Source organism: Neopsephotus bourkii, unplaced genomic scaffold (assembly GCF_033783945.1).
Source record: "Neopsephotus bourkii isolate Nb327-2 ecotype Australia unplaced genomic scaffold, CSIRO-AGI_Nbou_v1 NB_959, whole genome shotgun sequence".
Lineage (NCBI taxonomy): Eukaryota > Metazoa > Chordata > Aves > Psittaciformes > Psittacidae > Neopsephotus > Neopsephotus bourkii.
The window spans coordinates 1-26,288 of record NW_026901453.1 but is presented as its reverse complement, the minus strand read 5'-3'; the positions used below and the strand labels follow the sequence as shown (position 1 = coordinate 26,288).

Below are 26,288 nucleotides of genomic sequence, written 5' to 3'. Positions count from 1 at the left end.
CAAGCATCACTAGGGATATGTGTTGTTTGCTCTGGGTGCCCACAGGGGTGAGCATCCTTAGGGACGGGTGCCCATGGGTTTGGTTGGGTGTCCATGGGTTTGGGTGGCCACGGGGGTGAGCATCCTTAGGGATGGGTGCCCATGGGTTTGGGTGCCCACAGAGGTGAGCATCCTTAGGGATGGGTGCCCATGGGTTTGGTTGGGTGCCCATGGGTTTGGGTGGCCACAGGGGTGAGCATCCTTAGGGATGGGTGCCCATGGGTTTGGGTGCCCACAGGGGTGAGCATCCTTAGGGATGGGTGCCCATGGGTTTGGTTGGGTGCCCGTGGGTTTGGGTGGCCACAGGGGTGAGCATCCTTAGGGATGGGTGCCCATGGGTTTGGGTGCCCACAGAGGTGAGCATCCTTAGGGATGGGTGCCCATGGGTTTGGGTGCCCATGGGTTTGGGTGCCCATGGAGGCAAGCATCACTAGGGATATGTGGTGTTTGCTCTGGGTGCCCACAGGGGTGAGCATCCTTAGGGATGGGTGCCCATGGATTTGGTTGGGTGTCCATGGGTTTGGGTGGCCACAGGGGTGAGCATCTTTAGGGATGGGTGCCCATGGGTTTGGGTGGCCACAGGGGTGAGCATCCTTAGGGATGGGTGCCCATGGGTTTGGTTGGGTGCCCGTGGGTTTGGGTGCCTCTGAGGCTGAGCATCCTCAGGGGTGGCTGCCCACGGGTTCGGCGCCCAGCGCAGCGCCCCGGGGCCGCGGGCGGGGAGGGCCGGGGCGTCCCGGAGCCGGAGCCGGGGCCGGGGCCGGGGCCGGGGCGGTGCCGCCGGAGGGACCGTCCCTTTCCCTCGCCCCGCCGGGGCGGGCCGGGACCGTGCCCGTGCCCGGGGCAGCACCGCACCGGGTGGGGGGGGTGGGGGGTGGCGCGATGGGGCCGGGGCGCGGGGCTGCGGGCAGGGGTCCGGTGCGGGCGCTGTGGCTGCTGTGCGCCGTGGCCGCGCTCTGCCAGCTGGGCAGCGGCAGCGTCCTCCGCCGCCGGCTCCACGCCGCCGGTTTCCTGCAGCGGCGGCTGAGCGGCGGCGAGCGCCGGGACGTGCAGCGGGAGATCCTGGCCGTGCTGGGGCTGCCGGGCCGGCCCCGGCCGCGGAACCCCCCCTCTGCCCGCGGCCCCGCCGCCGCCGCGCCGCTCTTCATGCTCGACCTGTACCACGCCGTGGCCGGAGAGGAGGAGGCGGAGGAGGAGGAGGAGGAGGCGGCGGTGTCGCGGCCGGTGCTCACCGGGCTCAGCACCCAGAGCCCCCCGCCCGGCAGCGTCGTCAGCCGCGCCGACACCGTGGTCAGCCTCGTCAACGTGGGTGAGCGGCTCCGGGAGCACCGGGGAGGGCGGCGGGGACCGCGGGGTGCGGGCAGGGTCCAAGCGGCTTTGCTGGGGCCGGAGCGCACCGGAGGGACCGGAGCCTGCGGAGGCACCGGGATGCTCGGGGAGGACCGGGGCTCACGGACGGAGCCGGTGGGGGAACCAGGGCAGATCAGAGCGAGCGGACAGGACCGGAGCCTGCGGGGGGACCTGAGGGACCGGGCAGGACCGCGGGTGGAGGCACCGGAAAGTACAGGGAGGGACGGGGCGCACGGGGCAGCGGCGGCGGCACCGTCGGGGCTGGGCACGGCACGGAGCTCTCCAGGCCGGGCTGAGCCGAGCCCGACCCAGACCCCGCGGAACAAACCTCGGCCTCCGGCTGCGGGAGGGGACCGGGGCTGGAGACCCGACGGCTCCGAGCATCCCCCGTGCGGCGCTGCCTCCCCAGGGCATCCCCGGTCAGGAACGGGGCTTCTGCATGGAGCTGAGCTTAATGACGTGCTGCGAGGGGGGAGGTGGGCGCGGGGTGCACCCCGGGGTGCTGGGAGAGGGCACCACGGTCCCTGGTCCCATCTCAGTGGGTTCACATGAAGCGGTTGCAGGCCCGCGGGTGGGACAGCAGCAGCACGGACTCGGTTACCAGCGGTGGGACATTGAATCAGGGCTCAAATGAAATCCTTAAGGATGCTGATTATTGCTGGAATCTCACCCAGCTGAATACTGGGCAACGTCAGGCTCCAGAGACCCTCCAATTTCCCACCAGCATCAGCAGGGATGTGAGTGCTGGCACACGAGGGGTCCCCTCATAAGGGCAGGCACCGGGGTGATCTAACCCCAGTAGGATGCTCAGGCTACGCTTTTGGATAGAGACCCTTTCCCTGCCTCTGTTCGCTTCTTTAAGGGGTGTTTGGGTGTCCCTGACCAGGCCAAGCACGATGAGGCTTCTAGGGAGCATCTGTGCAAAGGCTGAGGGACAAGAAGCAGGGCAGGGGGTGTCAGTAAGCACCCATGCTCGGTGTCCCGAGCTCAGGGATGCCTCCTTCGATTTGGCTGCTGCACCATGGTGTGCCAAAGGGTTTGCAAGGGGAAAGTGCCTCCTCCAGCACCCCCGAGGACCACACAGGTCCCGTTTGCTCCTCAGCACCTCCTGAGGCCCCACAGGCAGTGCTCTGAGCATGGGGAGAAATCCTCCAGGAGATTCCTGGAGCTCAGCATCCCAGGGAAGGGGGGGAGATTCCAGGGCATCAAATCCCAGCTCCCCTCAGCCTCAGGACACCACAGAAACACCAGGTTTGATGCCAGCCAGGGGGGGATGCTGAGGGGGATGCTGAGGGGGATGCAGTGGTGCTGGCGCCGCTCCCTTTCCTGGTGCTCCTGGAGCAGCAGAGTTGGGGAGCACAATTCCAGCCTTCAATTTGAATGGCTTTGATTTCTGCGGCTTTCTCAGTCCCTTCATGTTAATTAAATTAATGTCTGTGGGAGAAGGCTAGCTCTCATTTGCATGCATAATTTGCTGCACAATTACCCTGATGGGACATGCAAATGGGGTAAGTCGCTGCTCCATTGGGCACTTGGACCTCTTTGCTCCCAGCTACCCTGCACAGGGCTGTGTGAGCCGGGCCGGAGCGCGGCTCCCAACGGCACACCTTGTTCCTGGGAAGGGGAGATGACAAACCTCCCCGGAGCACAAACAGGTCCCGGTTGGGGCGGGCAGAGCTCCCTGACTGCCTCCTGGGGGCATTCCGGGCGACAGGCACCTTCCGATGGGTTTGGTGATGGTGGAGCATAGAACCCCAGCCTGGTTTGGGTGGAAGGGACCTTAAAGCTCCTCCAGCTCCAACCCCTGTCACAGGCAGGGACCCCTTCCACTGGAGCAGCTTGCTCCAAGCCCCTGTGTCCAACCTGGCCTTGAGCACTGCCAGGGATGGGGCAGCCACAACATCCTGGCTCATCCTTCTTGGTGCAAAGATAAAACCCCTACAAGCCTGACCCGTGCTATTCCTGGGAGCTGACTGGAGGGTGGGTTGTGTTTTGAGGCCTGGGGTGAGGATGGGTTTGTGATTCCTCCTTGGCTGAGCCACCAGCCGTGAGTCACGATCCCATGCAGGGTGTAATCATGGAGCAGGGGGTTGGAATGGGAAGGCAAGGAGGCGGCTCACAGCGTACCCGAGTCCCCCATCAGCACCATGACACACACGTCCCCTCCTTCCCTACCTTGCCCTCAGTGGCTGTTTGTAGGGCTGGGGGATGCCAATGGGGGCTCAAGCTGCCCCACGGCCCCATGCAGCTGGGCCTTGTGTCCTGCAGCTCCTGCTCTTCATCTCAGAAGGATGGAGGAAGCGCTCAGGATAACTCCTGACTCTCCCTGCTTCGGAAAGCTTATTTTTTCCTGCTTGCAAGCAAAGGATAGCATCTTCCTTGCATCTCCTTTTAAACCTATTTTAGGACCCAGGGCACTTGATGTGGTTGAATATCCTGGCATTTCCTTTTAATTTAGTGTCTGAAATGATCGTGGGGACCACTGGGAGCAGCCAGGACCAGTAATTACGACTGATGCGCAGTTTATAGCAACAAGAGCAAGTTCACAATGAGAAAGCGCAGCTCAAAATAACCTGGGGAGCGGGATGAAGGGCAGGCGGCCCCGTCACCCATCACCCCACCTCTGGGAAGGGATCAGGAGTGGGCTGGGATACACCAGAGACAGAGCTGGGTATCCCATGCCATGGTCCCATAGCCATTTATATATGCCTCTCCTCTATTTCCTTCCCAATAGTGGGGCGGTGGGAGCCTGCAGCAGAGGGGTTGGCTTTCAGCTCTGGGGAAAGACTCAGCAGCTCTTAGGGGCGAGATGGGAAATGCCACAGGAGGGGGCAAGGAGAGCGAAGAGCTTGGGCTGGGTGTTTTTAGTGCGTCCCATCCGCAATCCGGCTCATCCGCCCACAGCTAATTGAGGGTTGCGGAGCCGCTGAGTCAACCACCGCCAATCGATGGCCACTGCCCAGGCGGGACCGGCTCCGGGCTGGGGAAGGGGGGGGCCCTTTCCCGCACACCCCAGCACCAGCACTGCTGAGCACCCGCTTTCCCACCTGGGCAAAGGGTGCTGGGTGCGCTGGGGATGCGCCGGGCGCTGCCCCGCTGCAGGGATGTGGTTGTGGAGGTGTTCATGGTCCGGGCAGAAAACACGGTGATGTGAAACCCCCTCCAAGCTGCTGGTCATCACCGAGGGGTGGCTGGTGGCTGTTTGCTGTTTGCTGTTTGATGTTTGCTGTCTGTCCGTGCCCATCAACTTCATCTGCTGCACTAACCCCGTATCAGTGCAAGAGAGGATGTTTCCCCCTTGGTCCTGCCCTTCCAAAGAGGTTCTGCACCACAAAAAGGCAGAGGAAGCAGGGATCCCTCTGAGTCTTATCCCAAATCCTAGGCAGCTCATTTGGTTCATTAAGGTTAACAGCTAACTGTGGCCTCCTTTAGTATTCCCCCTTCCTGGCCAGGTACTGCCTGCGTGTCCCCCTCCAGCTCCCCCATCAATGCCTTCATCTCCGGACACCTCCATCGCATAGATGGGAATGTTTCATATTGGTTTGGGTTGGAAGGGACCTTAAAGCTCCTCCAGCTCCAACCCCTGCCACGGGCAGGGACCCCTTCCACTGGAGCAGCTTGCTCCAAGCCCCTGTGTCCAACCTGGCCTTGAGCACTGCCAGGGATGGGGCAGCCACAGCTTCTCAGGATGCAACAGAGAACTTTGCTTCTTTAGCAAAGGCTGTCACTGTTCTCCGGTGCCAAAGCCCACCCTGTTTCTGTGTTTCTGGGTCCCTCTGACCTTCTTGGCCATAATTCCCCTCCTGCCCTTCCCTGGATGCAAGGCTCACCAGCAGCATTGCTTTGCTGAAGGTGAATTGCGGTGATTTCATCTGGTTGAGTCTTGCTTGATGCCAGGGCTCAACGGGGTGACCCAAGAAATACCCAAGGGGACCCCACTCTGTACCCATCTGTCCCTTGGATGCCCTGCTGCGGGTTAACAGGGAGGAAATGGAGGTGATGCCTCTGGTTGTGTTTTGGTGGGACCCAAGAGTTTTGCAAGAGCCACGAGGCACCAGCAGGTTCAGGAGCATCTTTAATGGCTCAGGGGCATCTTTAATGGTCCAGGAGCATTAAAGCACCAGTGGTGGGTTGGTGGAAGAAATGGGAAAGCAGGAAAGAGCCCAAGGGGATGCAGCAGGGCCGGGGGACTGATGTGACCCCCCCGAGGGGTGCATGGGATGGAGCTGGCTCCTCAGCATCCTCCTGCCTACGGCCAGAGCCTCCCGCAGCAGGAAGCGCTCTCCACATCCTCCCAGGCTTTTTTTATCCATGATTTGTGGTGAGGCTGGAGCTGGAGGGAGCGTGGGGCTTTAAACAGGGAAAAAGGGAAAAACCAAGAAGAAAAGGGAAAGAACATGAAGAAGAGGAAAAAATAAAAGACCTGAGGATGTATAATTAGAATCTCAGCGCTGGGTTTGGGGTGATGCGCTGCTCCCCCGCATAGAAACCAGCAGCTTTATGGTGTGATATGTTTGGAGTGGTTTTACTGCCCGGAATGGGTTTAAAAAGCACATTTTAAGCACACGTTTTCTTTGTTTGAGTCCTTGTTTTAGTTTTCAAAGGAAGCACCTGGGCAGAGCTCTGCTGCTGCTGGTCCTGGGAAGAAGCTCTTCCCTGTGAGGGTGCTGAGGCGCTGGCACAGGGTGCCCAGAGAAGCTGTGGCTGCCCCATCCCTGGCAGTGCTCAAGGCCAGGTTGGACACAGGGGCTTGGAGCAAGCTGCTCCAGTGGCAGGGATTGGAGCTGGAGGAGCTTTAAGGTCCCTTCCAACCCAACCAGGCTGGGATTCTGTGATATTTTGAGGTTTTGGATGTATTCTTCACCCTTTGGTGACTTGCAAAGGGCTGCAGCCCCTAAACCACAGCACAAGGGGCAGCTTCTCTGTGTTCCCACTATAAGCAAGCCTTTGTGCATTTTTTTATTTTATTTTATTTCATTTTATTTCTTTTTTTGTTTAATTTTATCTATGATTTGTTATTTGTTTTTTATTGTTTTGTTTTATTTCCTTTCACTTCATTCATTCATACAAAACAAATAGGGCTGGGAGGCTGGAGGGTTTACAGCAAGATGAAGTTGGGGGGTGTGCAGAAGGAGGGATGGGTTGCATCAAGACAAATGGAACTGGGTGATCCTTAAGGTCCCTTCCAACCCAACCTATGAGGATTAAAACCCTTGGGAGAGGAGCTCAGTGGGTGAGGAGCTGGGGCCACCAGGGTTTGTCCCCATGCGGGTTGGTGGGGATGCTGCAGGCTCTGAGCTGTGGCCCATGGAGGTCCCATCCTGACCCCTTGGCTCCGCAGTGGAGCAGGACCGGGACATCTTCTCCCCAAAGCCGTACTGGAAGGAGTTCAGGTTCGACCTCACCCAGGTGCCCGCGGGCGAGTCGGTGACAGCCGCCGAGTTCCGCATCTACAAGGCACGAGGAGTGACCCGGCACGGGAACAGCACCCTGCACGTCAGCGTGTATGAGATAGCGGCCGAGCACTCCAACAGGTGATGGGATGGTGGGGATGGGAGTGGGAATGGAGGTGGGGTAGGATGGGGTGGGAATGAAGAGGATGGGGATGAGGATGGGAATGGAGATGGAGGTGAGGATGGGAATGTGGATAGGGATGAAGAGGATGAGAATGGGGATGAAGAGGATGGAGATGAGGATGGGGATTGAGATGAGAATGGGAATGTGGATAGGAATGAACAGGATGAGAATGGGGATGAAGAGGATGGAGATGAGGATGGGGACTGAGATGAGAATGGGAATGCAGATAGGAATGAAGAGGATAAAAATGGGGATGAAGATGGGGACAAGGATGGGAATGGAGAGGAGAATTGGGGACTGAGATGAAATGGGAATGAGAATAGGGATGAAGAGGATGAGAATGGGGATGAAGAGGATGGAGATGAGGATGGGAATGGAGATGAGGATGGGGATTGAGATGAGAATGGGAATGTGGATAAAATGAAGAGGATAAGAATGGGGATGAAGATGATGGGGATGAGGATGGGAATGGAGATGAGGATGAGGATTGAGATGAGAATGGGAATGAGAATAGGAATGAAGAGGATGAGAATGAGGATGAAGATGATGTAGATGAGGATGAGAATGGAGATAAGAATGGGGGTGGGTGGGTGGGGTGGTGTGTGTGGGTGGTGGGTTGGGTGGGGTTGGTGGTGGGTGGGTGGTGGGTGGGAATGAGGATAGGAATGAAGAGGGTAAGAATGGAGATGAAGATGATGTAGATGAGGATGAGAATGGAGATGAGATTGGGGATTGAGATGAGAATGGGAATGAGGATAGGAATAAAGAGGATGGGAATGGGGATGAAGATGATGTAGATAAGGTTGGGAATGGAGATGAGGATGGGGATGAGGGTGGGAATGGGAATGAAGCTGATGGGTATGAGAATGGAAGTGGAGATGAGGATGGGAATGGGGAATGAGAATAAAGATGATGAGGAAGGAAATGCCGATGGGTCCTTGCCCCAGCCCCAGGTCTTCCCCTTCCCATCACCATACCAGCGGCACAGAAGCTGCACCGCTCCCACACTTTCCCACCAGTCAACGCCACATCCCAGTTCCGCAGCTGGGGCTGGGAAGATTCCTTTCCCAGGGAAGTGCCAGGGTGGCACCACGGTGTCGGGCAGAGCCGGAGGCACTGGGAGCTGCCCTCCTGCCCTGCTACACTGGGACCTGTACTGACACAGGCACCGGGAGCCATTGCCATGAACTCCTGCGGTGCTGGTGCCCTTTGGGTGCTGTTACTCACCTGCTCCTGTTTCCTCCCATTCCTACAGGGAGTCTGACCTGTTCCTGCTGGACGTGCAGGACCTGCATGCTGGGGCCGAGGGCTGGCTGGTGTTTGATGTCACGGCCGCCAGCAACCACTGGTTAGTGGATCAGAAATACAACCTGGGGCTGCGGCTCTATGTGGAGACGGATGATGGTGAGTGTGCCTGCCCAGCTACAGCGCATGGGGGAGATCCCAGGCCCTGGAGCCCTCTCTGCTGCCCTCCTGGTGCCACTCAGGCCATGGTGGAGCTCATCTGGATGCAGTTAGAGGTTTACAGATGTGATGGAGAAGCCGGCACCAGGAGGCGGCTGGGTTTGCAGGCAGGGCCTGATGGCAGAGCCTCCCAAAGGCTTCATGCTAATGGGGTTCCTGGTGTGGACTTTAATAACCCCATTAGGGCTTAATGAATGTCTTACCTGGAGGTATCCTCCTGTGTGTGCGCGAGGATTAACCCTCTTGTAACCATTGCTTCAAATCTGGTCCAATGATGCCTTTTGCATGTGCGCAGGCACACAAAGAGCAACTCCTCCCACATATGGGGTAAATCACCCATGGGATGTAAATGTCTCATCAGTCCCCTTCCCTCCAAGCTTTCCTTCCCAGTGACAAAGGGCAAAATCAGTCACTTGGGTCTCACTTGGTTTTAATCCTTGAATTGCTCTATTATGACCATTGCATGGGGAATAGAGGCTGTGACATACATCATACACCCCTTGGGCAGCAGCAGCAGAGCAGGAGGGTTCAGCCTCTTGGGATGCCCAAACCACAGCTCTTTGCTGTGTATTTCCTGCATTCTTTCCTCATTGGCATCCAGGCAGCTCCATCCCATGCACCCCTCGGGGGGGTCACAGCAGTCCCCCGGCCCTGCTGCAGCCCCTTGGGCTCTTTCCTGCTTTCCCATTTCTTCCACCAACCCACCACTGGTGCTTTAATGCTCCTGGACCATTAAAGATGCTCTTGAGCCGTTAAAGATGCCCCTGGGCCATTAAAGATGCTCCTGAACCTGCTGGTGCCTCGTGGCTCTTGCAAAACTCTTGGGTCCCACCAAAACACAACCAGAGGCATCACCTCCATTTCCTCCCTGTTAACCCGCAGCAGGACATCCAAGGGACAGCCGGGTACAGAGTGGGGTCCCCTTGGGTATTTCTTGGGTCACCCCATTGAGTCCTGGCATCAACCAAGACTCAACCAGATGAAATCACCACAATTCACCTTCAGCAAAGCAATGCTGCTGGTGAGCCTTGCATCCAGGGAAGGGCAGGAGGGGAATTATGGCCAAGAAGGTCAGAGGGACCCAGAAACACAGAAACAGGGTGGGCTTTGACACTGGAGAACAGTGACAACCTTTGCTAAAGAAGCAAAGTTCTCTGTTGCATCCTGAGAAGCTGTGGCTGCCCCATCCCTGGCAGTGCTCAAGGCCAGGTTGGACACAGGGGCTTGGAGCAAGCTGCTCCAGTGGAAGGGGTCCCTGCCCGTGGCAGGGGTTGGAGCTGGAGGAGCTTTAAGGCCCCTTCCAACCCAACCCAGGCTGGGCTTCCGAGAGCAAACCCCTTCATGGTGCTGTCCCCACAGGGCACAGCGTGGACCCGGGCTCTGCTGGGCTGTTGGGGCGCCGGGGGCCCCGTTCCAAGCAGCCCTTCATGGTGACGTTCTTCCGCGCCAGCCCCGGCCCCAGCCCCGGCCCCGGCCCCGCACGCATCCCACGGGCGGCCAAGGCTCCGAGGCGGCGGCAGCACAAGAAGAGCAACGACCTCCCGCACCCCAACAAGCTGCCGGGAATCTTCGGTAAGAGACCGGTGGGCAGGGAGGGGTTTTCCCTATGGAAAACACTGCCGTGACCAAGGGACCTTCTGTTAGCAGCCTGCCCCGTCATAAACCCCGGTTTGACCAAGGGGAAGCAGAGCTCTGGGTTTTTAAGGTTGGGGTTGTTTGCAGTGGGTCTGGGGTCGATGCCCTCGAGGAAATGAGGTTTTGGGCGAGTTTTGGGATACCTGAACGTTGGGCTTTTTGCATCACTCCTCTTGGCTTTGAAGCGGCCCTGAGAGGGCATCACTCCAGGAGGGTGTCCCAGCCCCAGGAAGCTGCTCAGGCAGGAGGGGAATGGGAAGCCCCAGCTCTCCCAAAGCCATTTACCTTGGAAAACCCTCAAGGGTTTCCTCCATGGAGAGCAGAGCTGGGATTGAGCCCTTCCCAGGCTGAGTCCCCCTGGTCCCAATGTTGGAACATTAAATTCAGGCCAGTCTGAAGCTTCTTTCCCCTTTATGCAACCACGGGGACTCCTCTTTTGTTCTTCTGGACTAAGACCATGGGGTCTGTTCTATCGCACCCTTGAGCAGGGCGGCTGCAGTGGAGGGCGGGATGCGGGATGCAGGATGCGGGTACCAGGGGGCTGATGCTGCTGTCCCCTTCTCCCACAGATGATGTCCATGCTGGGGACGGGCGGCAGGTCTGCCGGCGCCACGAGCTCTATGTCAGCTTCCAGGACCTCGGCTGGCTGGTACTTGTCTATGGGGAGAAGTCAACACCAAACCCCATGCAACTGCCCATGGCCAGCAGCAGAGCGGGGCAGCCCCATCCGGGAGCTGGGAAAGCAAACGGGAATGGCCACAAGCCCAAACGCCACTGGTGGCCCATGGTTCAGTGGGAAAACCAAACTGAACCCTTGATGCTGGCACAGCCACCCGGGGAGGAGCCCGTTGGGGGGGTGTTGAGGTGGGGATGGATGAAAGGGCACAGAAAGGGTGAAGCCCATGGCTGAGAAAGTTGGGGCTGTTCAGACTGGAGAAGAGAAGCTGCGTGGAGACCTCAGAGCAGCTTCCAGTGTCTGAAGGGGGCTATAGGGATGCTGGGGATGGACTCTTCATTAGGGACTGTAGTGACAGGACAAGGGGTGATGGGTTAAAACTGAAACAGGGGAAGTTTAGATTGGATATAAGGAGGAAGTTCTTTACTGTAAGGGTGCTGAGGCACTGGAATGGGTTGCCCAGGGAAGTTGTGAATGCTCCATCCCTGGCAGTGCTCAAGGCCAGGTTGGACAGAGCCGTGGGTGACCTGGTTTAGTGTGAGGTGTCCCTGCCCATGGCAGGGGGTTGGAACTGGATGCTCTTAAGGTCCTTTCCAACCCTGACTGTTCTATGGCTCTGTGATAACCAGGAAAAACCCTTTGTGTGTTGCAGGACTGGGTGATCGCTCCGCAGGGGTACTCAGCCTACTACTGCGAGGGGGAATGCGCCTTCCCCCTGGACTCCTGCATGAACGCCACCAACCATGCCATCCTGCAGTCCCTGGTCAGTGCAAGCTGGTGGGGGGGACACAGAGGGAGTGGTTGGAGGGCAATGGGTCCTAATGGAGAGCTGGATTTGGGGCAGGGAGTGGGGTTAGGTTGGAGCGTGCAGCTCAGCAGCAGGCTCCCAGTGAAGCATCAGTGGGTGATCGCACATCTGGACGGGCTCACTACAAGGGGCCATAAAGGCAAACATGGAAAGAGCAGTGTGAGGGCACACTGGGTCAGCAGCTCTGCCCATTGACCCGAGCTACAGGGGCCTAACAGGGGGATGCTGCAGTTCTGGTGCTCCTCTACCTCTTGATTTTGTGACAGACATGAGCCCACTTGGGGTTAAGAGCAGCAGGCAGGGTAAAACCAGGTGGTTTCTGCTGGGATAACAACATCCCATTGGAGCAGGCTCTGGGATGAGCCCTGGTGCTCACAGGAGCCCCAAGTTCCTCCCTACCAACCTATCACCAAGGGCATCGTGTCTCCAGCATCCTCCTCACCAGCCACACGAGGGTTTCATCCCGGTCCCCAGAGAGCATCTCTGCGGCTCAGCGCCCAAAGCCCGGGCTCAGCAGATTCCAAGCAGGGAGGCTTCAACGCCCCGTTCTTCCCAAACCCACCCCGCATCCCAGCCGGTGCTTTTTAATGTCTGGAATTTCCTGCCCTGTGAGTGCTGCATTTCCCAATGGCAGAGGCCACACCAGCTCCGGGGTAATTACAGGGAGCGCCGAGGCCTCGAATGAGACTTTGAAGGAGGGTTTAATCCTCGCACTAATGAAGCTGTCGGGGATGGGTGCGATGCTGCAGCGCGGGGAGGGGGCCCCAGCAGCCACCCAGCACCTCTAAACCCAACGCTCTTCCCAAAACAGAGCCGTTGGGGCAGGATGTGACTCACCTGGCACCGGGATCCAGCCCTTCTGGGAAGCGCTGGGGCACAGGAGCGGTGCCAGCCCCAGCCCGTGCTGCAAATAGCAGCGTTGGGCAGGAAAACCCCGCACTTCCGAGCCGGGAGAGCGGAATGAGTCGCACATGGTGGGGGAAAGCAGGGGCCAGCAGCCTGCAGGGGATGCCTGGGATAACGGGTGTGCTGAGTGGTCAGAGTGCAATGCAGGGCAGCGCTGAGCCCTGATGGAGAATCCCTATTGCAGCAGCATCCCCCCCAAAGCACACTTGGAAGCTCGGCACAGCCCTGATTGATTTTTAGCCATATATTGACATTTATTTATAGGGAGAAACAAGCCCCCAATTGCCAGGTTCCTGCAGGGGCTCCCTGGCCCTTGCAGTGCCCCGAGCCCTGATCCAACACAAACCGCAGCCAGGGCTGCCCGAGGCTCAGGGTAAATATTTTTCCAGGAAGCTGGAAATAATCTCCCCATTCACACAGGCTTTTCATGCAGTTAAGAGCTGGGTCGATGCTTTCCTCCTGCTCGGAGCACTGAAGGGCTCCATCCATCCTTTAGGTCCACCTGATGAAGCCCGAGGCTGTACCCAAGGCATGCTGTGCCCCCACGAAGCTCAGCGCCACCTCTGTCCTCTACTACGACAGCAACAACAACGTCATCCTCAAGAAGCACCGGAACATGGTGGTGAAGTCGTGTGGCTGCCACTGACGGCCGCATCCCATCCCCACCGGAGCAACGAGGCATCCCATGGGCTGCATCCTAGCAACGCCCATTCGGAATAATGAGCAATAAAAATAACCCCCTCCCAGCCCTTCCTAGAAGTGGATGTAAATAATATAAAGCTTTTCTTCTCTTGCCACACTTCATGGGACACATCCATATAGAGGAAAGATTGGATTTGACTGGTGATGTGTGTGCTGGCTGGGGCTGATGTGTTTTCCCCTCACTGATGGAGGCTGTTTGGGCTCAGGGGGGATGAGGACAAGGTTGCTGTGGGATGGAGCTGGGGCTTGTCCTGTCCATCCTTGTCCCCTTCATGAGAACAGCAGCAGGCAGGAGCCGGCTGCCTCCCTGTTTACTTCAGGTTCATAAACCCCATGCAGGGGGGGGAGAAACAAAACTCAGACTCCACCTTGAGCTGCACCACTGCTATAAAACAAACACCTCGGCTGGAAAGCACCCAGGGAGCTCCTCTTGCTCCGTGTGCTTTGAGAAATGCCACAGCACAGCAGCGCTCTGTCCAGGGTGTGTGCTTTCGCAATGAAAACACACTCAGCATCAGCTAAAAGGGTCGCTGTTTGCCCAAACCCAGCCCTGCCAAGCTGGTGGGATGCAGGGTTGAGGGCAGGCAGCATCGCTCCGGATGGGAGCATGGCTGGGCTCACCCCTGGACCCATCCCGTGGGTTTGCAGCGGGGCTGTGACCGCAGCTTCCCCGCGCTGTTTGCACAGTTCTCCCTTATTTGCTCTGCTTTTAAAAGGAAAGGGCCTGGCCTCGCAGCTCGGGTACCCAGGGAACCTTGTGCCATTGAACAAACATCCTGGCCTAGCCACAGGCAAAGATCCCAACAAACCCATCAGCATCACGTCTGCCTCGTGCCAGTGCCCCGCTTCCCAAGGAAAGGTCCCACTTCTTTGGGAAGAATTGATCTGCTGACTTCATTCCACCTGAAATCAGCTCAGGATGTGATCCTGGCTCTGTGCAGCAAGAGAAAGGCCACGGGTTCCAGTGATTCCTGCACGGAGCAAGGGCTCCCCCTGGTCCAGGGGGTGCTGAAGGTGACTGCAAGGAGTTGGCCTTTAAATCTCAGCTTTTCGTAGACAAGGAGGGAGCAAGGGAAGGAAATGCGGGGTGCGTTTGGCTGTTTGTCAGGGATCCCATCCGGGTGCCTGGATCTCACCTTGTCCCAGTTGTAGGGCAACGCACAACCCCCGACCAGTGTGGAAAAGCAGGAAGTGAATAGAGGCAGCCTGTGGTTATTATGGAAAACAACCCTGCCCTGGGAGCAGCCAGGTTGGCAAACCTGGGAATTCCCAATAGCACAGAAACCATCTCCCTAAACCCCAGCCACGCACCCCTCATCCTCCCCTCTGGTCTGGCATCCCCCATCCCTGCTTCCAACCCCACACATCCCTTCCTCCCCAGGAACACACATTCCCAGAAGTACCCAGTGCCATTATTTCATGGGAAACCCCAAATCAATCACCTTCCCACTGATGGGAACTATAAAAGCACGGGGCTCTTCCCACTTTGAAAATGAAACCACTTCCCCCAGCCTCATCACTTAGTTCTGTTCTTCTGACAACCAACCACAGGGCTGCTTCGTTTCCTGGAGCTCCTTGTCCCAACGTTGTTCTCCCACCCACATCCCAGCAAACCCCAGATGGGGATGGAGCTGGACCAGGCTGGCTTCCCAGCAGGACATCCGCCAGCCATGGACCTGCCTCCCTCTGCTGATGGGAAAGGAGACTACAGGGCCAGAGACACGCCAGAACACCTCCGTGGGATCCTGCTGTGGAAGAGGCATGAGATTCCTTCAGTTCTTCTTGCCCCATCGCATGTAGCTCCCACAGATTTAGGCACCAGATTTGAGAAGATGAGGGAAGCACTAAAGCAAAGAGCACCCTCACCCAGTGAGGATCCAACAGCCGGGGGCAGGCCCTCGGTATTTGTAAAACTAGGTTTTATTTTTACCAAACCAAGTCCTTCAGCACACAGCGGCAGGAGCAGCACGGCCTGGAAGCCGTTTATCCCTGCAGGGATCAGCCCATGGACACGTTCACACCAGGAATCACCCCAGGAGCCATTGGAGATGGGCACTGCTGGGGCACCACGGGGCCACCCCATCCCAGCCGGGTCCTGTCCCGTCCTGGCCAGGCTCAGCCCACGCTCAGGGGCACTCCCCGCAGTCGGAGATGATCACCTTCTGCTTTGGCTTCCCATCCTTACTGCCCTGAGCCTTGGGGAGCAGAGCAGGAGTCAGAGGCACGAAGCCCAAGGGTGGGAAGGAGGTCGGCTCTGCTCACACCTACCTCGATCTGCCGCACCACGTCCATGCCCTCCGTCACCTCCCCGAACACCACGTGCTTCCCGTCCAGCCAGTCTGTTTTCTCACACGTGATGAAGAACTGGGAGCTGTTGGTGTTTGGGCCCGAGTTTGCCATCGATAACAGCCCTGTGATCATCAAGGGCAGTGTTCTGGTTGGGGTGGGAGCGTGGGAGCTGAGGCTTTGACCCAACCCCATCCCCACACCCTGCAAAACACTGCCAGTTTTAAGAGAGCCTCTGGGTATTAAACTCCACAAACTACTGGAAACAACAGAGAAACACATGCAAGCATGATAAGATGGGAAGGGGTAGAGATTGCTCATCCATTTATAGCTGCAGTAATAGAAAAGCTGTTTGCATGGAGATAAACCTGCTTGCTTTCTGCTGTGCTTCATAATCACACCGTGACTCCTTCAAAATCAAAGGAAAGCAGCTTTGAAACTCTTTTCCCACTGTGCAACACTGGAAGTTCACAGTGTGTGAACACCAGAAGTGTTCTGCCAACACAGGTTGTAATTCAGGGCTGTGACTATCAACACAGCCCAAGGGTGGCCCCTAGATCACATTGAGCCCCTTTGCCCCCCAGGCCCTGCCCAGGAGATGGCTCTACCTGGCCCCGTGTGTTTCAGAATGAAGTTTTCATCATCAAACTTCTTCCCGTAGATGGATTTGCCTCCGGTGCCGTTGTGGTTGGTGAAGTCGCCAGCCTGGCACATGAACTGGGGGATGATGCGGTGGAAGCTGCTCCCTTTGAAGCCAAAGCCTTTCTCATGGGTGCAGAGGCAGCGGAAGTTCTCTGTGCGGGGCAAGGGGAGAGGTGAGAGCTGTGTCTGCTGCAAGGCTCCACGCCGGGGAGGCTGAGCCCATCCTCACCCACGGTCATGGGCACCACATCCGAGCGCAGGAGGATCTGCAGCCGCCCCGCAGGTTTGTTCCCGATCTTGATCTCCATGAAAACCCGAGGGTTCGCCCGGGATTTCTTGGCAGGAGGCTCACCCTGAACCAAGGAGCTGGGATGACATTCCTCTGCTTCCCCTCCAGCAGCTCTCAGCCTTCGGGGCAGCAGGGATACAGACAGCTCCGTACGGTTTTCCTACCTCCTGCACCTCCTTTTTGGAGGCCTCTGCTCCTCCCTCCTCTGTGTTCTCTTCCAAAGTCTTCCCCGAAAACTTCTTCAGCCAGTCATCATCTGACCAGACTGCGATGGCAAAAGGAAGGGTCAGGGCACAGGAACCAAAGGGCCACACAGGAGCACACACATGAGCATACATGTGAGCACACACATGAGCACACACACGACTGCGCAGGTCAGGGCACAGCCTACCCCAGGAGACACAGCATGTGGGCAAAGAAGAGACAAAGCCACCTCTTCTTCCTCCCAGAGGTGCCTATACACAGGGCAAGCCTGTGGCCTGTTCGCTGCCACTGCCCATCACACTGCATGAGTGCTTGGCCCCCTCTGCTTTCACAGATGTGGCCAGTTGTGTGTGCAATTGTGCCTGGCATGGTGTGCACGCTGTGCCCTCTGTCAGCAGGCATGAAGATAATCAGAAGTGCAGCCAAGAGCGTTTCCACCCAAGGAACGAGGGAGTATTTTGGGTTATGTGGTTATATTAAGTTATTTGGATGCTGCTCAGACCCATGAGCTCCCCAGATGGGAAGCAGAACAAAGGTCTCTGCCCTAGGGTCTGGTGCACGAAGCTCTGACCACCCATGGGGATGCTCTCCCCTCCCAGACACCAACTCACCAGGTCTGGATGATCCTTCTTTAATTCGCATGGGTCTGGCCAAGTTCACCCGAATTGTCCTGCCGAAGAGCTCAGACTCATTCTGCCGAGGAGAAAAGCACAACAAAGCCCACCAAAGGGTATAAAAATCACCGTGCCCCCCAGCTCCCCATAGAGAACCACAGAGCTTTTGGTGTAGCCCACACCATGCGGGGCCTCACTGCTGGGAAGGCAGCAAAGCCACTCGTCCCCACGGGCGAACAGGGTCCCTACCATGTTGTCAATCGCTGCTGCTGCATCCTGCCAAAAGAGGTGAAAGAAGATCATTATTATATCACCTCTTCTCTCCCTTTCAAAGCAAAGCTCAGCACATGTATGTAAAAGAGACTGCCCAGGGACTGTGCTCCTAAACCTCATCTATATATGAACCACTGGATCTTTGCAGGAGCAGTATCCAATCCAGTACATGGGGCCCCTCTTCCCACATTTTATCCCATAAACCCATTTTGTTTAAGATGCTTTATTGCTAACGCCAACGTTTGGGAGAGGAGAAGAGATCTTGGTTGTGAAGCCCAGGACAGGCGGTAAGATCCTGGCAGTGTTCAAGGCCAGGTTGGACACAGGGGCTTGGAGCAAGCTGCTCCAGTGGAAGAGGTCCCTGCCTGTGGCAGGGGTTGGAACTGGAGGAGCTTTGAGGTCCCTTCCAACCCAAACCGGGCTGAGATGCTATGAAATACACGAAGCCAAGAAACCCGCCCGAGCGAGCAGTGCCCATGCTTCAGCCCGTAAGAAAGTGGGATCTGGTAAAAGCAGAGGAGCACCAGAGGTAACCCCCATTTGCTGCCCCCAACCGCATCCACCAGGAGGAGGCTCCAGCCCGAAGCCCCCCCGGTTAGGAAGTGCCCTCGCCCCCGCCTCACCTCTGCCAGCTCGAACTCGATAAATGCGAACCCGCGGTGCTTTTCTGCAGAGGAAGAAGCGAGCGGTCACGGGCAGCACCGACACCTGCTCCCGCGGGCGCCCAGCAGCGCCGTCCGGGCCACGCACCCGTCTCGTAGTCCAGCGGGATCTGGATGTCGGTGATGTCGCCGAAGGGGATGAACGCGGCGTGCAGCACCTTCTCGTCCACCTCCTCCGCCAGCCCGCCTGCGGGCAGACATCGGTCACGGATACGGGTCCCGGGCAGCGGCCGCGGACACCGGGCACGGACCCGTACAGCGGCGCCGGCACTCACCTACGTACAGCACCCGCTTGGTGGCCGCCATCTTCGCGCCGGAACCACGTGACAAGCGCGACCCGGAATCACGTGACTCCCGCCCCGCGCCGGGCCACGGTTTGCCTGTTCCGACTGCAGGCGCAAGGGCAGCGCTGTCGGTTCCAACGGAGCACCCAAACGGGCCCAAAGCACTGACTGACCCCGCTGCCGGCATGCGGCGGCGTTCGAGGGGGAAGGTGGAGGAAGCAGTATCCAGGAAACCGTATCCGCACTCCATTGGATCCCTTTCATGTCAACAGATTCTCCAAGAGCAGCCAAACCATGAACACCAGCATTAAAATGCAGCCCAAGGGCAGCAGAGCTGCTCTGCAGCAGTGGGGAGATGCAGAGGAAGCCCCACATACTCCCTGCCCTTGACAAACAGCTGTCCCCCAGCCTCAAGCAGCTTCTCTCCACGGTCAGCAATAACAACTCCAATCACACTCTTCACATAGCAACCATATGCACTCGAATTTGCACGGAGCTCTATCACACCACTTAGCAAATGAAGATGACAGAGTGGAATTTTATTCCTTTATTGATAAATGCTTTCCAGACTTTCCAAACTGGATTGCTGAGTTTAAAACCAAAACCACAAAATACTTCCAACCTAAAATCCCTGGCGTCCTCCTCAGAAGACACAAAGGGTAGCTCTGTTCTGGCCACAACCGAGAAGCTTGCGAGCCCAGTTCTGGTTTGGGAGATCTACAGCTTCAGACCTGGCTTTTTAAATAAGACCTTAAAGATTAATTTACAAAATGCAATAAACTATGTGATAGGATGCATGGCATTGAGATCTGCAGGACAGGGAGGAGCCTCCAAACATCTTCAGCTGATGGCTACAAAGGGGCTATTTGGCTTCTTTGCATCCTAGAAGAAAACAGGCAGATGGTTACCCACAGCCAGCACACCTCAATCCAGAGAGCCAAGTTCCCCACAGCACAAGCCATGTATAATTCAGCTCCAATATGAGCTTATTGTATTGATATATAATGCATATATGTTAAAATATCTTTTAAGTGACTCCAGTATCATTTGCAAGGTGTGGAAAGGCTGTTAACAGCTGTGGAAAATACCCATTTCTGATCATCTGACAAGAAACTCTTCAATTCCTTCACAGAGAAGCTAGCAACTGGAGCCACTGAAGAATGGATGGATGGAGGTACCGTTCTGCACCCCTGTGAGCTGGGACACCTTGATCACAACAGCATCACAAAAAGAACTGAAGTTGTCAATTCTAGACAACCCACAGAAAAATGGATCATAAAAGCAAGAAGAGGCATCCAAATATTCAAAAACCTTATTAAGGTTAAACACGAGCCAGCTTCAAACGCAGGAGATGGCATTTGCTTGGACAGACCCATGCAGTGAAAGGACATTTCCAACACCACCACCTTAATACACACTGTAGGCAGATGATTGTCAGGCTAAGGAACAGGCAGGAACACACTGTGTTGACCTCACAGTCACTGAAGCATCTTGTGTCTCTTTTTATTTCCCAGATTAGCAGCTTCACAAGATGCAGTATGTTAATCCTTCCTTGACGTGTCAACTGCTAGGAACATGTCAGGGACTGACACACCATCTTTCTGCTGCTTAATGAAAGTAAGATTTCTGAAGAGTATTTCTAAAGCTACCACAAAATAAGCATTATATTGGGGAAAAAAAAACACATCAGGGGGTTGGGTTGAGTTGGATTTTAAAGAATGGAGTGAATTCAGACGAGTGCTGCACATGGGTCTCCAGACTGGCTGCATTCACAAACCATCACACTTTATTCCCTCCGATGTGGAAGCTTTTAAGTGAGTTTGAGGACAAAAGACACTCACCAGTCTTCCTGGTTTAAGAGGTAGCAGCAACCACGCCCACCTTCTGGGCAGCTTCCTTCTTGGCTTGGTGAGCCTGCAGCACTGCAACAGCCTCCTCCACCTCAGGAGACAATTCAGGCATGAGAGCAGCTCTCCTGAGCAGAGCTCCCCACCCCACCTAACAGAACAAGCCATCTACCTTAGACCGGAGGGACTCCGGAGACTCCAGCATGTGCAGCAGCTCTGAGTTGTCAATCTCTAGCAGCATTCCTGTGATCTTCCCTGCCAGGCTGGGGTGCATAGCTTGGATCAGAGGGAACAAACGTTCTCCTGGGGGTTACAAAAGAAGGGAGTTCAGACAGTTAAGTTTCAGTTACAAAGTCATCTTTGAAACCTGATGGAGTTTCCCTTACCCAGCATCTGTTTCTGCTCCTGGGGGGGGGCAGCAGCCAGCATGGAGGCGGTCAGTGGCTCCTGTCCTTGCACATGGACTGCAGGTTGAGGTGCCTATGGAAGTGCACACATGAAGGTTCTGCATCAGGTACTAGGGCTTATTGCTTCATATTTAGAGACAATCAGACAACATCCATTCCCTCCTTCAAAAACACAACCTTTGTCAAGCTTATAGCAGACTGGTGTTTCAGGAAAGGACAGGTAAGGTGCCCTTGGTTCACAAACATGCTCCCTTCCAAGTCCTGAACTCAGTGTCACACATGGGCACTGTAAGTATCTTGCAGAAACTGGATCAAAAAAATACTGCAACTGAGAAAGAGCAACATCCACGCCTGCTCTTTTTTACAACACAGGTTTGTGGGAAAAGCAAACTGATCAATGACCCCAAAGTGAGGATGGGGCAAAGAGGTGAGAGAACAAGTGGCTGCAAAATGGGAAAGCAAAGAACCAAGAAAAACACCCTTACAGCAAGTCTGGGTGGAAAACGGTTTGCAAGTACAAGGCAGGCGAAGCAACTGCCTCTGGCAAAGGCACAATCGCCAGGTTTTTGAATTCCAAATCATGATGCTTGTCTGGGTTATAAAAGTAGCTTCAGGTTTCTGCAGAAACACTTGAGCTGCACGTAAATCCTGTTGGACTGCAGCAAGCGGAGGGAGTCCCCAGGCCAGCCCCTCGTGGTACCTGCAGGGGCTGCACAGCCGGGTGCGGGCTGCGGACACTGGAGGCGTATTTGTAGGGAGGAACTGCTCTGGGAGCCGGGGCAGCCACGGGCGGGCGAGGGGCCAAGCTCTGTGCTGCAGCGCCCACTCCTGCAACAGAGGAAGAGAGCAGATCTACAGACACCTGCAGCAGTGTGCAAGTTGGGATGTCTGCTGGTAACTGCTGAAGCCAAACTACGCTCAGGAGAACTTCTTTAGGAAGCAGTCTGCAAAATGCAACTGGCTACTTTAGGGGAAGGGGCTATTCTCCCTGACAGTAAGCCAGGGATTCCACATCTGGCACTTCAGGTACTTTCTGAACTACTCATTGGTATAGAATTAATTAAGATGCTCTACTCTGAAAACAATATCCATAACCTGAAGAGCTTCTTTTTTTTTTCCCCTCTTTGAGTGGTAAATGTTGCAGAGGTGTAGGGATGAGCTCCAAACCAGTGGAAGACAACCCATCTGGATTTCCACTGCTGTGCACCAACTACCCCCAGATCTGCAATGTACAGCAAGCAATAGGGAAGACTCAGGTGCTGTCTCTGCCCACTGATTCTAATGGTCTTTGGTTATCCGTATCTGGCAAACACCTTTGGAAGCAGAAGTCAGATCTCGAGAGCATCCCTCACAGACAAGGGGAGAGCCTGGAAGCAGACACCTTACCAACTCGCTGGGCAGCGGCAGGGAGGCCACGAGAGGCCGGGGCATTGCCAGCAGGGGCCAGGTGGCGCAGTGCTGGCCGTGGTCCAGACTGGCGCATGGCATTTGGCATTCCCTGGAAGCCTAATGGAAGAAATGAGGGGAAATCCTCAAAACAGAACCAACTGGCAAGTCAGGACAGTCAGCTACAGGAAGCAGGTTGGGGTTGAGTACACCAAGGAGAGCATGCACATTGTTCTTGTTGGAAAGTACAGCCAAAAAGGTCAGACAGCCAAAAATGTTCCTCTCACCTTGAGGTCTTCCTCCTTGCTGCCAGCGTGGGTTGGGTCTCATCTGTGCCATTTGATTGGGTGCGTAATAAGTAGGTCTGCTCTGAGCCTGAAGAAAGATTAGACAAGCTCAGAGATAACACCTAAGTGAGTAACAAACACTGTTCACAACATGTTTTGGCAGCTGTTGCCAGGACTCAACACTCAAGTCGCCTTAAGAGGCAGTTGGGAAGTCACAGAATTAACTCCACTGCCTGCATCCCTCATTAGGAGTTGTTTATAGGCTCAGTGAGATTACTGCAGCAGAACCACCACAGCTCCAAGACAGGTTCAAAATCCACACCAGCTCAGCTTACCTGGGGCACAGCAGGCATGAAATAGCCTCCAGCAGCAGGCTGGAACTGGTTAATGATTGTGTTGGCAGGCAGGGCTCTCATCCCAGCGATGCGCTGCATGTACTGGTTGGTCAGATGGGCCTTTCGCTCCTCTTTCCTTTGGGCAAGTGCCACATACAACGGCTTTGAGCCCACAATTCGCCCGTTCATCTCTGTCACAGCTTTTGTGGCTTCCTCTGGAGAGGAAAAGCAGACAAAGCCAAACCCTTTGCTCCGTCCATCTTCCAGCATCACCTGCAGTAAAGATCAATTGCTAGTGGAGCACCAGAACAAGAACTTAAGCTAAGAACCCACGTTTCAACACATCACATTTCAGGCAGGTCGGATGTAACTGTTGCAGAGGTGTAGAGGCAGGTACCCACTGAGAAGTCACCTGCCTGGATTTGCTTTGCCTTTCTGTACGCACCATGTGTCCCCAGGCCCACACTGAGCAGTAAGGAATGGGAAAGATTTGGTGCAAGCTCTAAAGGAAAATGCCATGTCATGCTTACTGGGAGTCACCTCCAACAAGCACTTTTCACACTTCCTGCCTCCTTTTTTGATGAGGGAATGAAGCAATTTTTCAGTAAGATCCCACCAAGACCCAAATAAATTTGTGTGTTTATTAGCCCAGATGTTCTCAGGATCACAATGATCTGGGAACAGGAGAACTGCCCTTCAATTCCAGGTCAGATAATACAGTTCCTTCTTCAGGCTTTACAATCCAAATAGCCCCCAAGCCCACAATACCTTGGCACTTGTTATTGAGCCAAAAGGTGAGAATTCCTTCCTCAGTTTTTCATCATCTATGGTGTCATCTAGGTTTTTAATATATAGATTAACACCCTAGAAGGAAGAGAACAATGAGGCATTCATAACATCAAAGAAAAACATTGACTGTTAGCATCCATCTGCCAGAGATGTAATTTATCTGAAAAAACCTTAATTTAGCATCGTGTTCCCTTCATATCACCCAAAGCTGAAGCAATAAATGTTGCAAAGGCGTAGAGACAAGTCCCACTGTGGTGAAAGGGAGCTTGTCTGGATTTCCTCTGCTTTTCTGTTGCATCATGTATCCCCAGTTCAGCACTGTATCTCATGACCTGGGAAAGATTTGATGCTATCTCTGACATGACCCAGTTTTGCCATAAATTAGAGACAACAGTAGAGGGTTTTGCTGTCTCTTTCATCCTTCTAGGTATCCCCATTGAAAGTAAAGGAGACTGGCTGCTTTCTCATGTCCTCCCACACACTCGCATTGCCAAGACTATGCCTTGATGCCCCTTTGTCCCCAGATACCTTTACATTTTAACTCCCAGGATCTGTCACAGGACAATGTCTACTTTGCCAACAGACTGAAAATGGTGCCTTAACTCAGGAGAGGAACAGACAATTCACCTGGTACCGGCTGAGTCTCTCTTGTTTAAGCTGTTCAAACCTCCGTTTCAGCTCTGCCTGGCGCTCAACCTTCTTCTGTGCTCGGCCTACAAACACCATCTTCCCATTGATGTCCTTCCCATTCATTTCTTCTACTGCCTGGACAGAGGGGTCAAGAGGAAACTGTCAAGCGCTAAAGTGAGACAGCAACTATTCCTGTTGAAAACAGGACTGTCCAAAGCTCACACTGTATCATTGCCCATTGGGCAATAAACCAAGGCTGACCCTTTATCTTTGCACTGTGTAACAACAGGCTAATTATAGACAAGCTGAAGGGATCAGGAGAGACCACAATGACACCACCACTCTACCTGCAGGACTAATGAAACTTGGGAATTTATCCCCATCTCTTCTTGAAATTAAGGCCAAATTTTAATAAGCCTGCTGCTCAGAGAAGACCATTTCTAAGCCATGTTCTCACTTGTTGCTTCCCCCTTCAAACCCTGCACTGTAATATTTCTTCAGCACTTAATGTTCTTGATTACAGCACTATATTCTGTGTGGATCTAGGAAGCTGGAGAAATGCCAAGTTACCATTTAATGTCAAGCTAGTAAGGTGCAAAAGGTTTCTAAGTTCCCAAATCTGGAAGAGGTTATGCCTAAGGCAGAATTTTCTCTCATTTTCACAATCTCCCCGATAAACCAAGTTTTTCTTCTCCGAAGATACCCAAGCAGCATAAAAACCGGTCATACCTTGTTAGCATCTTCATGCTTTTCAAAGCTTACAAAGCCAAAGCCTTTGGATTTTCCAGTGGGGTCTGTCATCACTTTAACACTCAAAGTTTTACCTGTTACCAAGGGACAGGGTTAGTAAAATACCACAGAACTATTTCAAGACTGAACTCCCAGCCCTCCCTCTCTCCTCTTCTCGGCAGCCTCTGCCTCCTGTCTAACACTTGGCACAACTAGTGCCCACACATCAACTCTTTATGTTCCTCAGCTTCCAAGCGACCCAGGCAGAACCAGACACTGGTCCTGTTAAACTGCCATGGGTCATGAAATTCACAGCCTCATTAGAAGTGTTTCCGAATTTACCGTATTTGCTGAAGAGCTCCTTTAGTCTTTCATCATCCATGTCATCCCCAAAGTTTTTGATGTAAACATTGGTGAATTCCTTTGCTTTGGCTCCCAACTCAGCCTCCCGTTCTTTACGAGATTTGAATCTCCCAACAAATCTGTAAGAAAGAAGGAAAATCCCAGTAAGCAGCTTGTTCTTGAGACTGGAAAAAGCAATGTGTGACTTGTAGCGAGGCAAAAAATGAGTGTGTAGTAGAAGCTGGGCACAGGGACAAGAGTGACAGCAGAAGAGAAGGACAAACAGGCCACAGACCAACTGGAAAAATCACCTGTCCTACAGTCGGCCAAGAACGCCCACCCAGCTCTGCAGTGGAGAGTACTGGCCACAGAAACCCACCCCAGCCCACTGGTGAAGAGGCAGCAAATCAAGGCTTGGTCAGGGAAACCCACCAGGCCCATGATGGAGGGGTAGCAGGCCATGGCTTGGGCAGGGTCACTCACCAGCCCTGTAGTGGAGAGGTAGCAGGCCAAGGCTTGGGGCCAGGAGAACCAGTGCCTTGTGTGTCCCTGTTAATACCGAGATGCATCCCGGGTCATGCGCTCGCTGGTGCTGCTGGCTGTGACACTCACACTTTGCGGTCGTTCAGCAGCATGCCGTTCATCTTCTCGATGGCTCTGTCTGCAGCATCCTGTGTCTCAAAGTGCACAAACGCGTAGCCCTTAGAGCCATTCTCATCACACACCACCTATGTAGAAGGAGAACAGAATGTCAGTTCTCTGACTATGTTTTCTGCCTCTGTCACACTCAGACACAGCACACAGAAAGAGGTTACTGCCAAGGAGCAGCACTAGGAAGACATTATCTGTATTTCAGACTTGTGCACTTCATGACCCAATCTGAGGTAACTTCAGTAATCCCTGAACTTTTGGTTATCTCTATCTTTACAGACTCCACTCCTCACTCAGTGAAAGGTGTCCCTTTTGCTTCCTACACTGGACGTGTCTGACCACGTCACCGCTAGAACAGAATGGGACAAAGCAACCACATCTCACCTTGCAGGACAAAATATTCCCAAACGCTGAGAATGTGTCATAAAGTGCCTTGTTATCAATGGATTTGTCCAGGTTCTTAATGAAGACATT

General features: G+C 54.8%; 3 protein-coding genes and 3 non-coding genes across 7 annotated transcripts; 1 reads left to right on the top strand and 5 right to left on the bottom strand.

Moving 5' to 3' along the window:
- Positions 1 to 921: 921 nt before the first annotated feature.
- Positions 922 to 13,130, top strand: LOC133215139 (bone morphogenetic protein 8B-like). Its single transcript, XM_061358910.1, has 7 exons — positions 922 to 1,348; positions 6,731 to 6,923; positions 8,222 to 8,370; positions 9,790 to 10,002; positions 10,635 to 10,714; positions 11,394 to 11,504; positions 12,952 to 13,130. The coding sequence occupies exons 1-7, from the start codon at positions 922 to 924 to the stop codon at positions 13,099 to 13,101; spliced, it is 1,323 nt and encodes a 440-aa protein (XP_061214894.1). The 3' UTR covers positions 13,102 to 13,130.
- Positions 13,131 to 15,184: 2,054 nt separating this feature from the next.
- Positions 15,185 to 18,454, bottom strand: PPIE (peptidylprolyl isomerase E). Of its 2 annotated transcripts, XM_061358911.1 has the most exons (10): positions 18,403 to 18,454; positions 18,216 to 18,314; positions 18,089 to 18,132; positions 17,442 to 17,468; positions 17,190 to 17,271; positions 16,539 to 16,639; positions 16,315 to 16,438; positions 16,052 to 16,237; positions 15,426 to 15,568; positions 15,185 to 15,352 (listed from the first exon to the last, which is right to left on the bottom strand). In XM_061358911.1, the coding sequence occupies exons 1-10, from the start codon at positions 18,431 to 18,433 to the stop codon at positions 15,284 to 15,286; spliced, it is 906 nt and encodes a 301-aa protein (XP_061214895.1). In that variant the 5' UTR covers positions 18,434 to 18,454; the 3' UTR covers positions 15,185 to 15,283. The 2 variants fall into 2 exon arrangements, with proteins under 2 accessions (XP_061214895.1, XP_061214896.1); XM_061358912.1 differs by lacking the exon at positions 17,442 to 17,468.
- A 489-nt stretch (positions 18,455 to 18,943) lies between these two features.
- PABPC4 (poly(A) binding protein cytoplasmic 4) lies at positions 18,944 to 26,285 on the bottom strand (the record flags this gene model as incomplete). Its single annotated transcript, XM_061358950.1, has 14 exons — positions 18,944 to 19,293; positions 20,253 to 20,352; positions 20,431 to 20,561; positions 20,645 to 20,738; positions 21,366 to 21,493; positions 22,052 to 22,171; positions 22,339 to 22,426; positions 22,674 to 22,946; positions 23,442 to 23,537; positions 24,090 to 24,227; positions 24,822 to 24,916; positions 25,164 to 25,303; positions 25,776 to 25,891; positions 26,199 to 26,285. Coding segments are annotated over 13 exons (1,593 nt in total), but the record flags the coding sequence as incomplete, so codon positions are not given.
- LOC133215171 (small nucleolar RNA SNORA55) lies at positions 21,799 to 21,925 on the bottom strand. Its single transcript, XR_009726329.1, has one exon. It is a non-coding gene; the product is annotated as a small nucleolar RNA SNORA55 (small nucleolar RNA).
- Positions 23,042 to 23,170, bottom strand: LOC133215169 (small nucleolar RNA SNORA55). The gene has a single exon (XR_009726327.1). It is a non-coding gene; the product is annotated as a small nucleolar RNA SNORA55 (small nucleolar RNA).
- On the bottom strand, positions 23,681 to 23,812 carry LOC133215170 (small nucleolar RNA SNORA55). Its single transcript, XR_009726328.1, has one exon. It is a non-coding gene; the product is annotated as a small nucleolar RNA SNORA55 (small nucleolar RNA).
- Positions 26,286 to 26,288: the final 3 nt, after the last annotated feature.

Coding starts and splice junctions, on each gene's coding strand:
- LOC133215139 (XM_061358910.1), top strand. CDS start 922: ATGGGGCCGGGGCGCGGGGCTGCGGGCAGGGGTCCGGTGCGGGCGCTG. Junction 1,349..6,730: donor GGTCAGCCTCGTCAACGTGG/GTGAGCGGCTCC, acceptor TTGGCTCCGCAG/TGGAGCAGGACCGGGACATC. Junction 10,003..10,634: donor CAAGCTGCCGGGAATCTTCG/GTAAGAGACCGG, acceptor CTTCTCCCACAG/ATGATGTCCATGCTGGGGAC.
- PPIE (XM_061358911.1), bottom strand. CDS start 18,433: ATGGCGGCCACCAAGCGGGTGCTGTACGTAG. Junction 17,469..18,088: donor TCGAGTTCGAGCTGGCAGAG/GTGAGGCGGGGG, acceptor CTCTTTTGGCAG/GATGCAGCAGCAGCGATTGA. Junction 16,439..16,538: donor CCAAAAAGGAGGTGCAGGAG/GTAGGAAAACCG, acceptor TCCTTGGTTCAG/GGTGAGCCTCCTGCCAAGAA.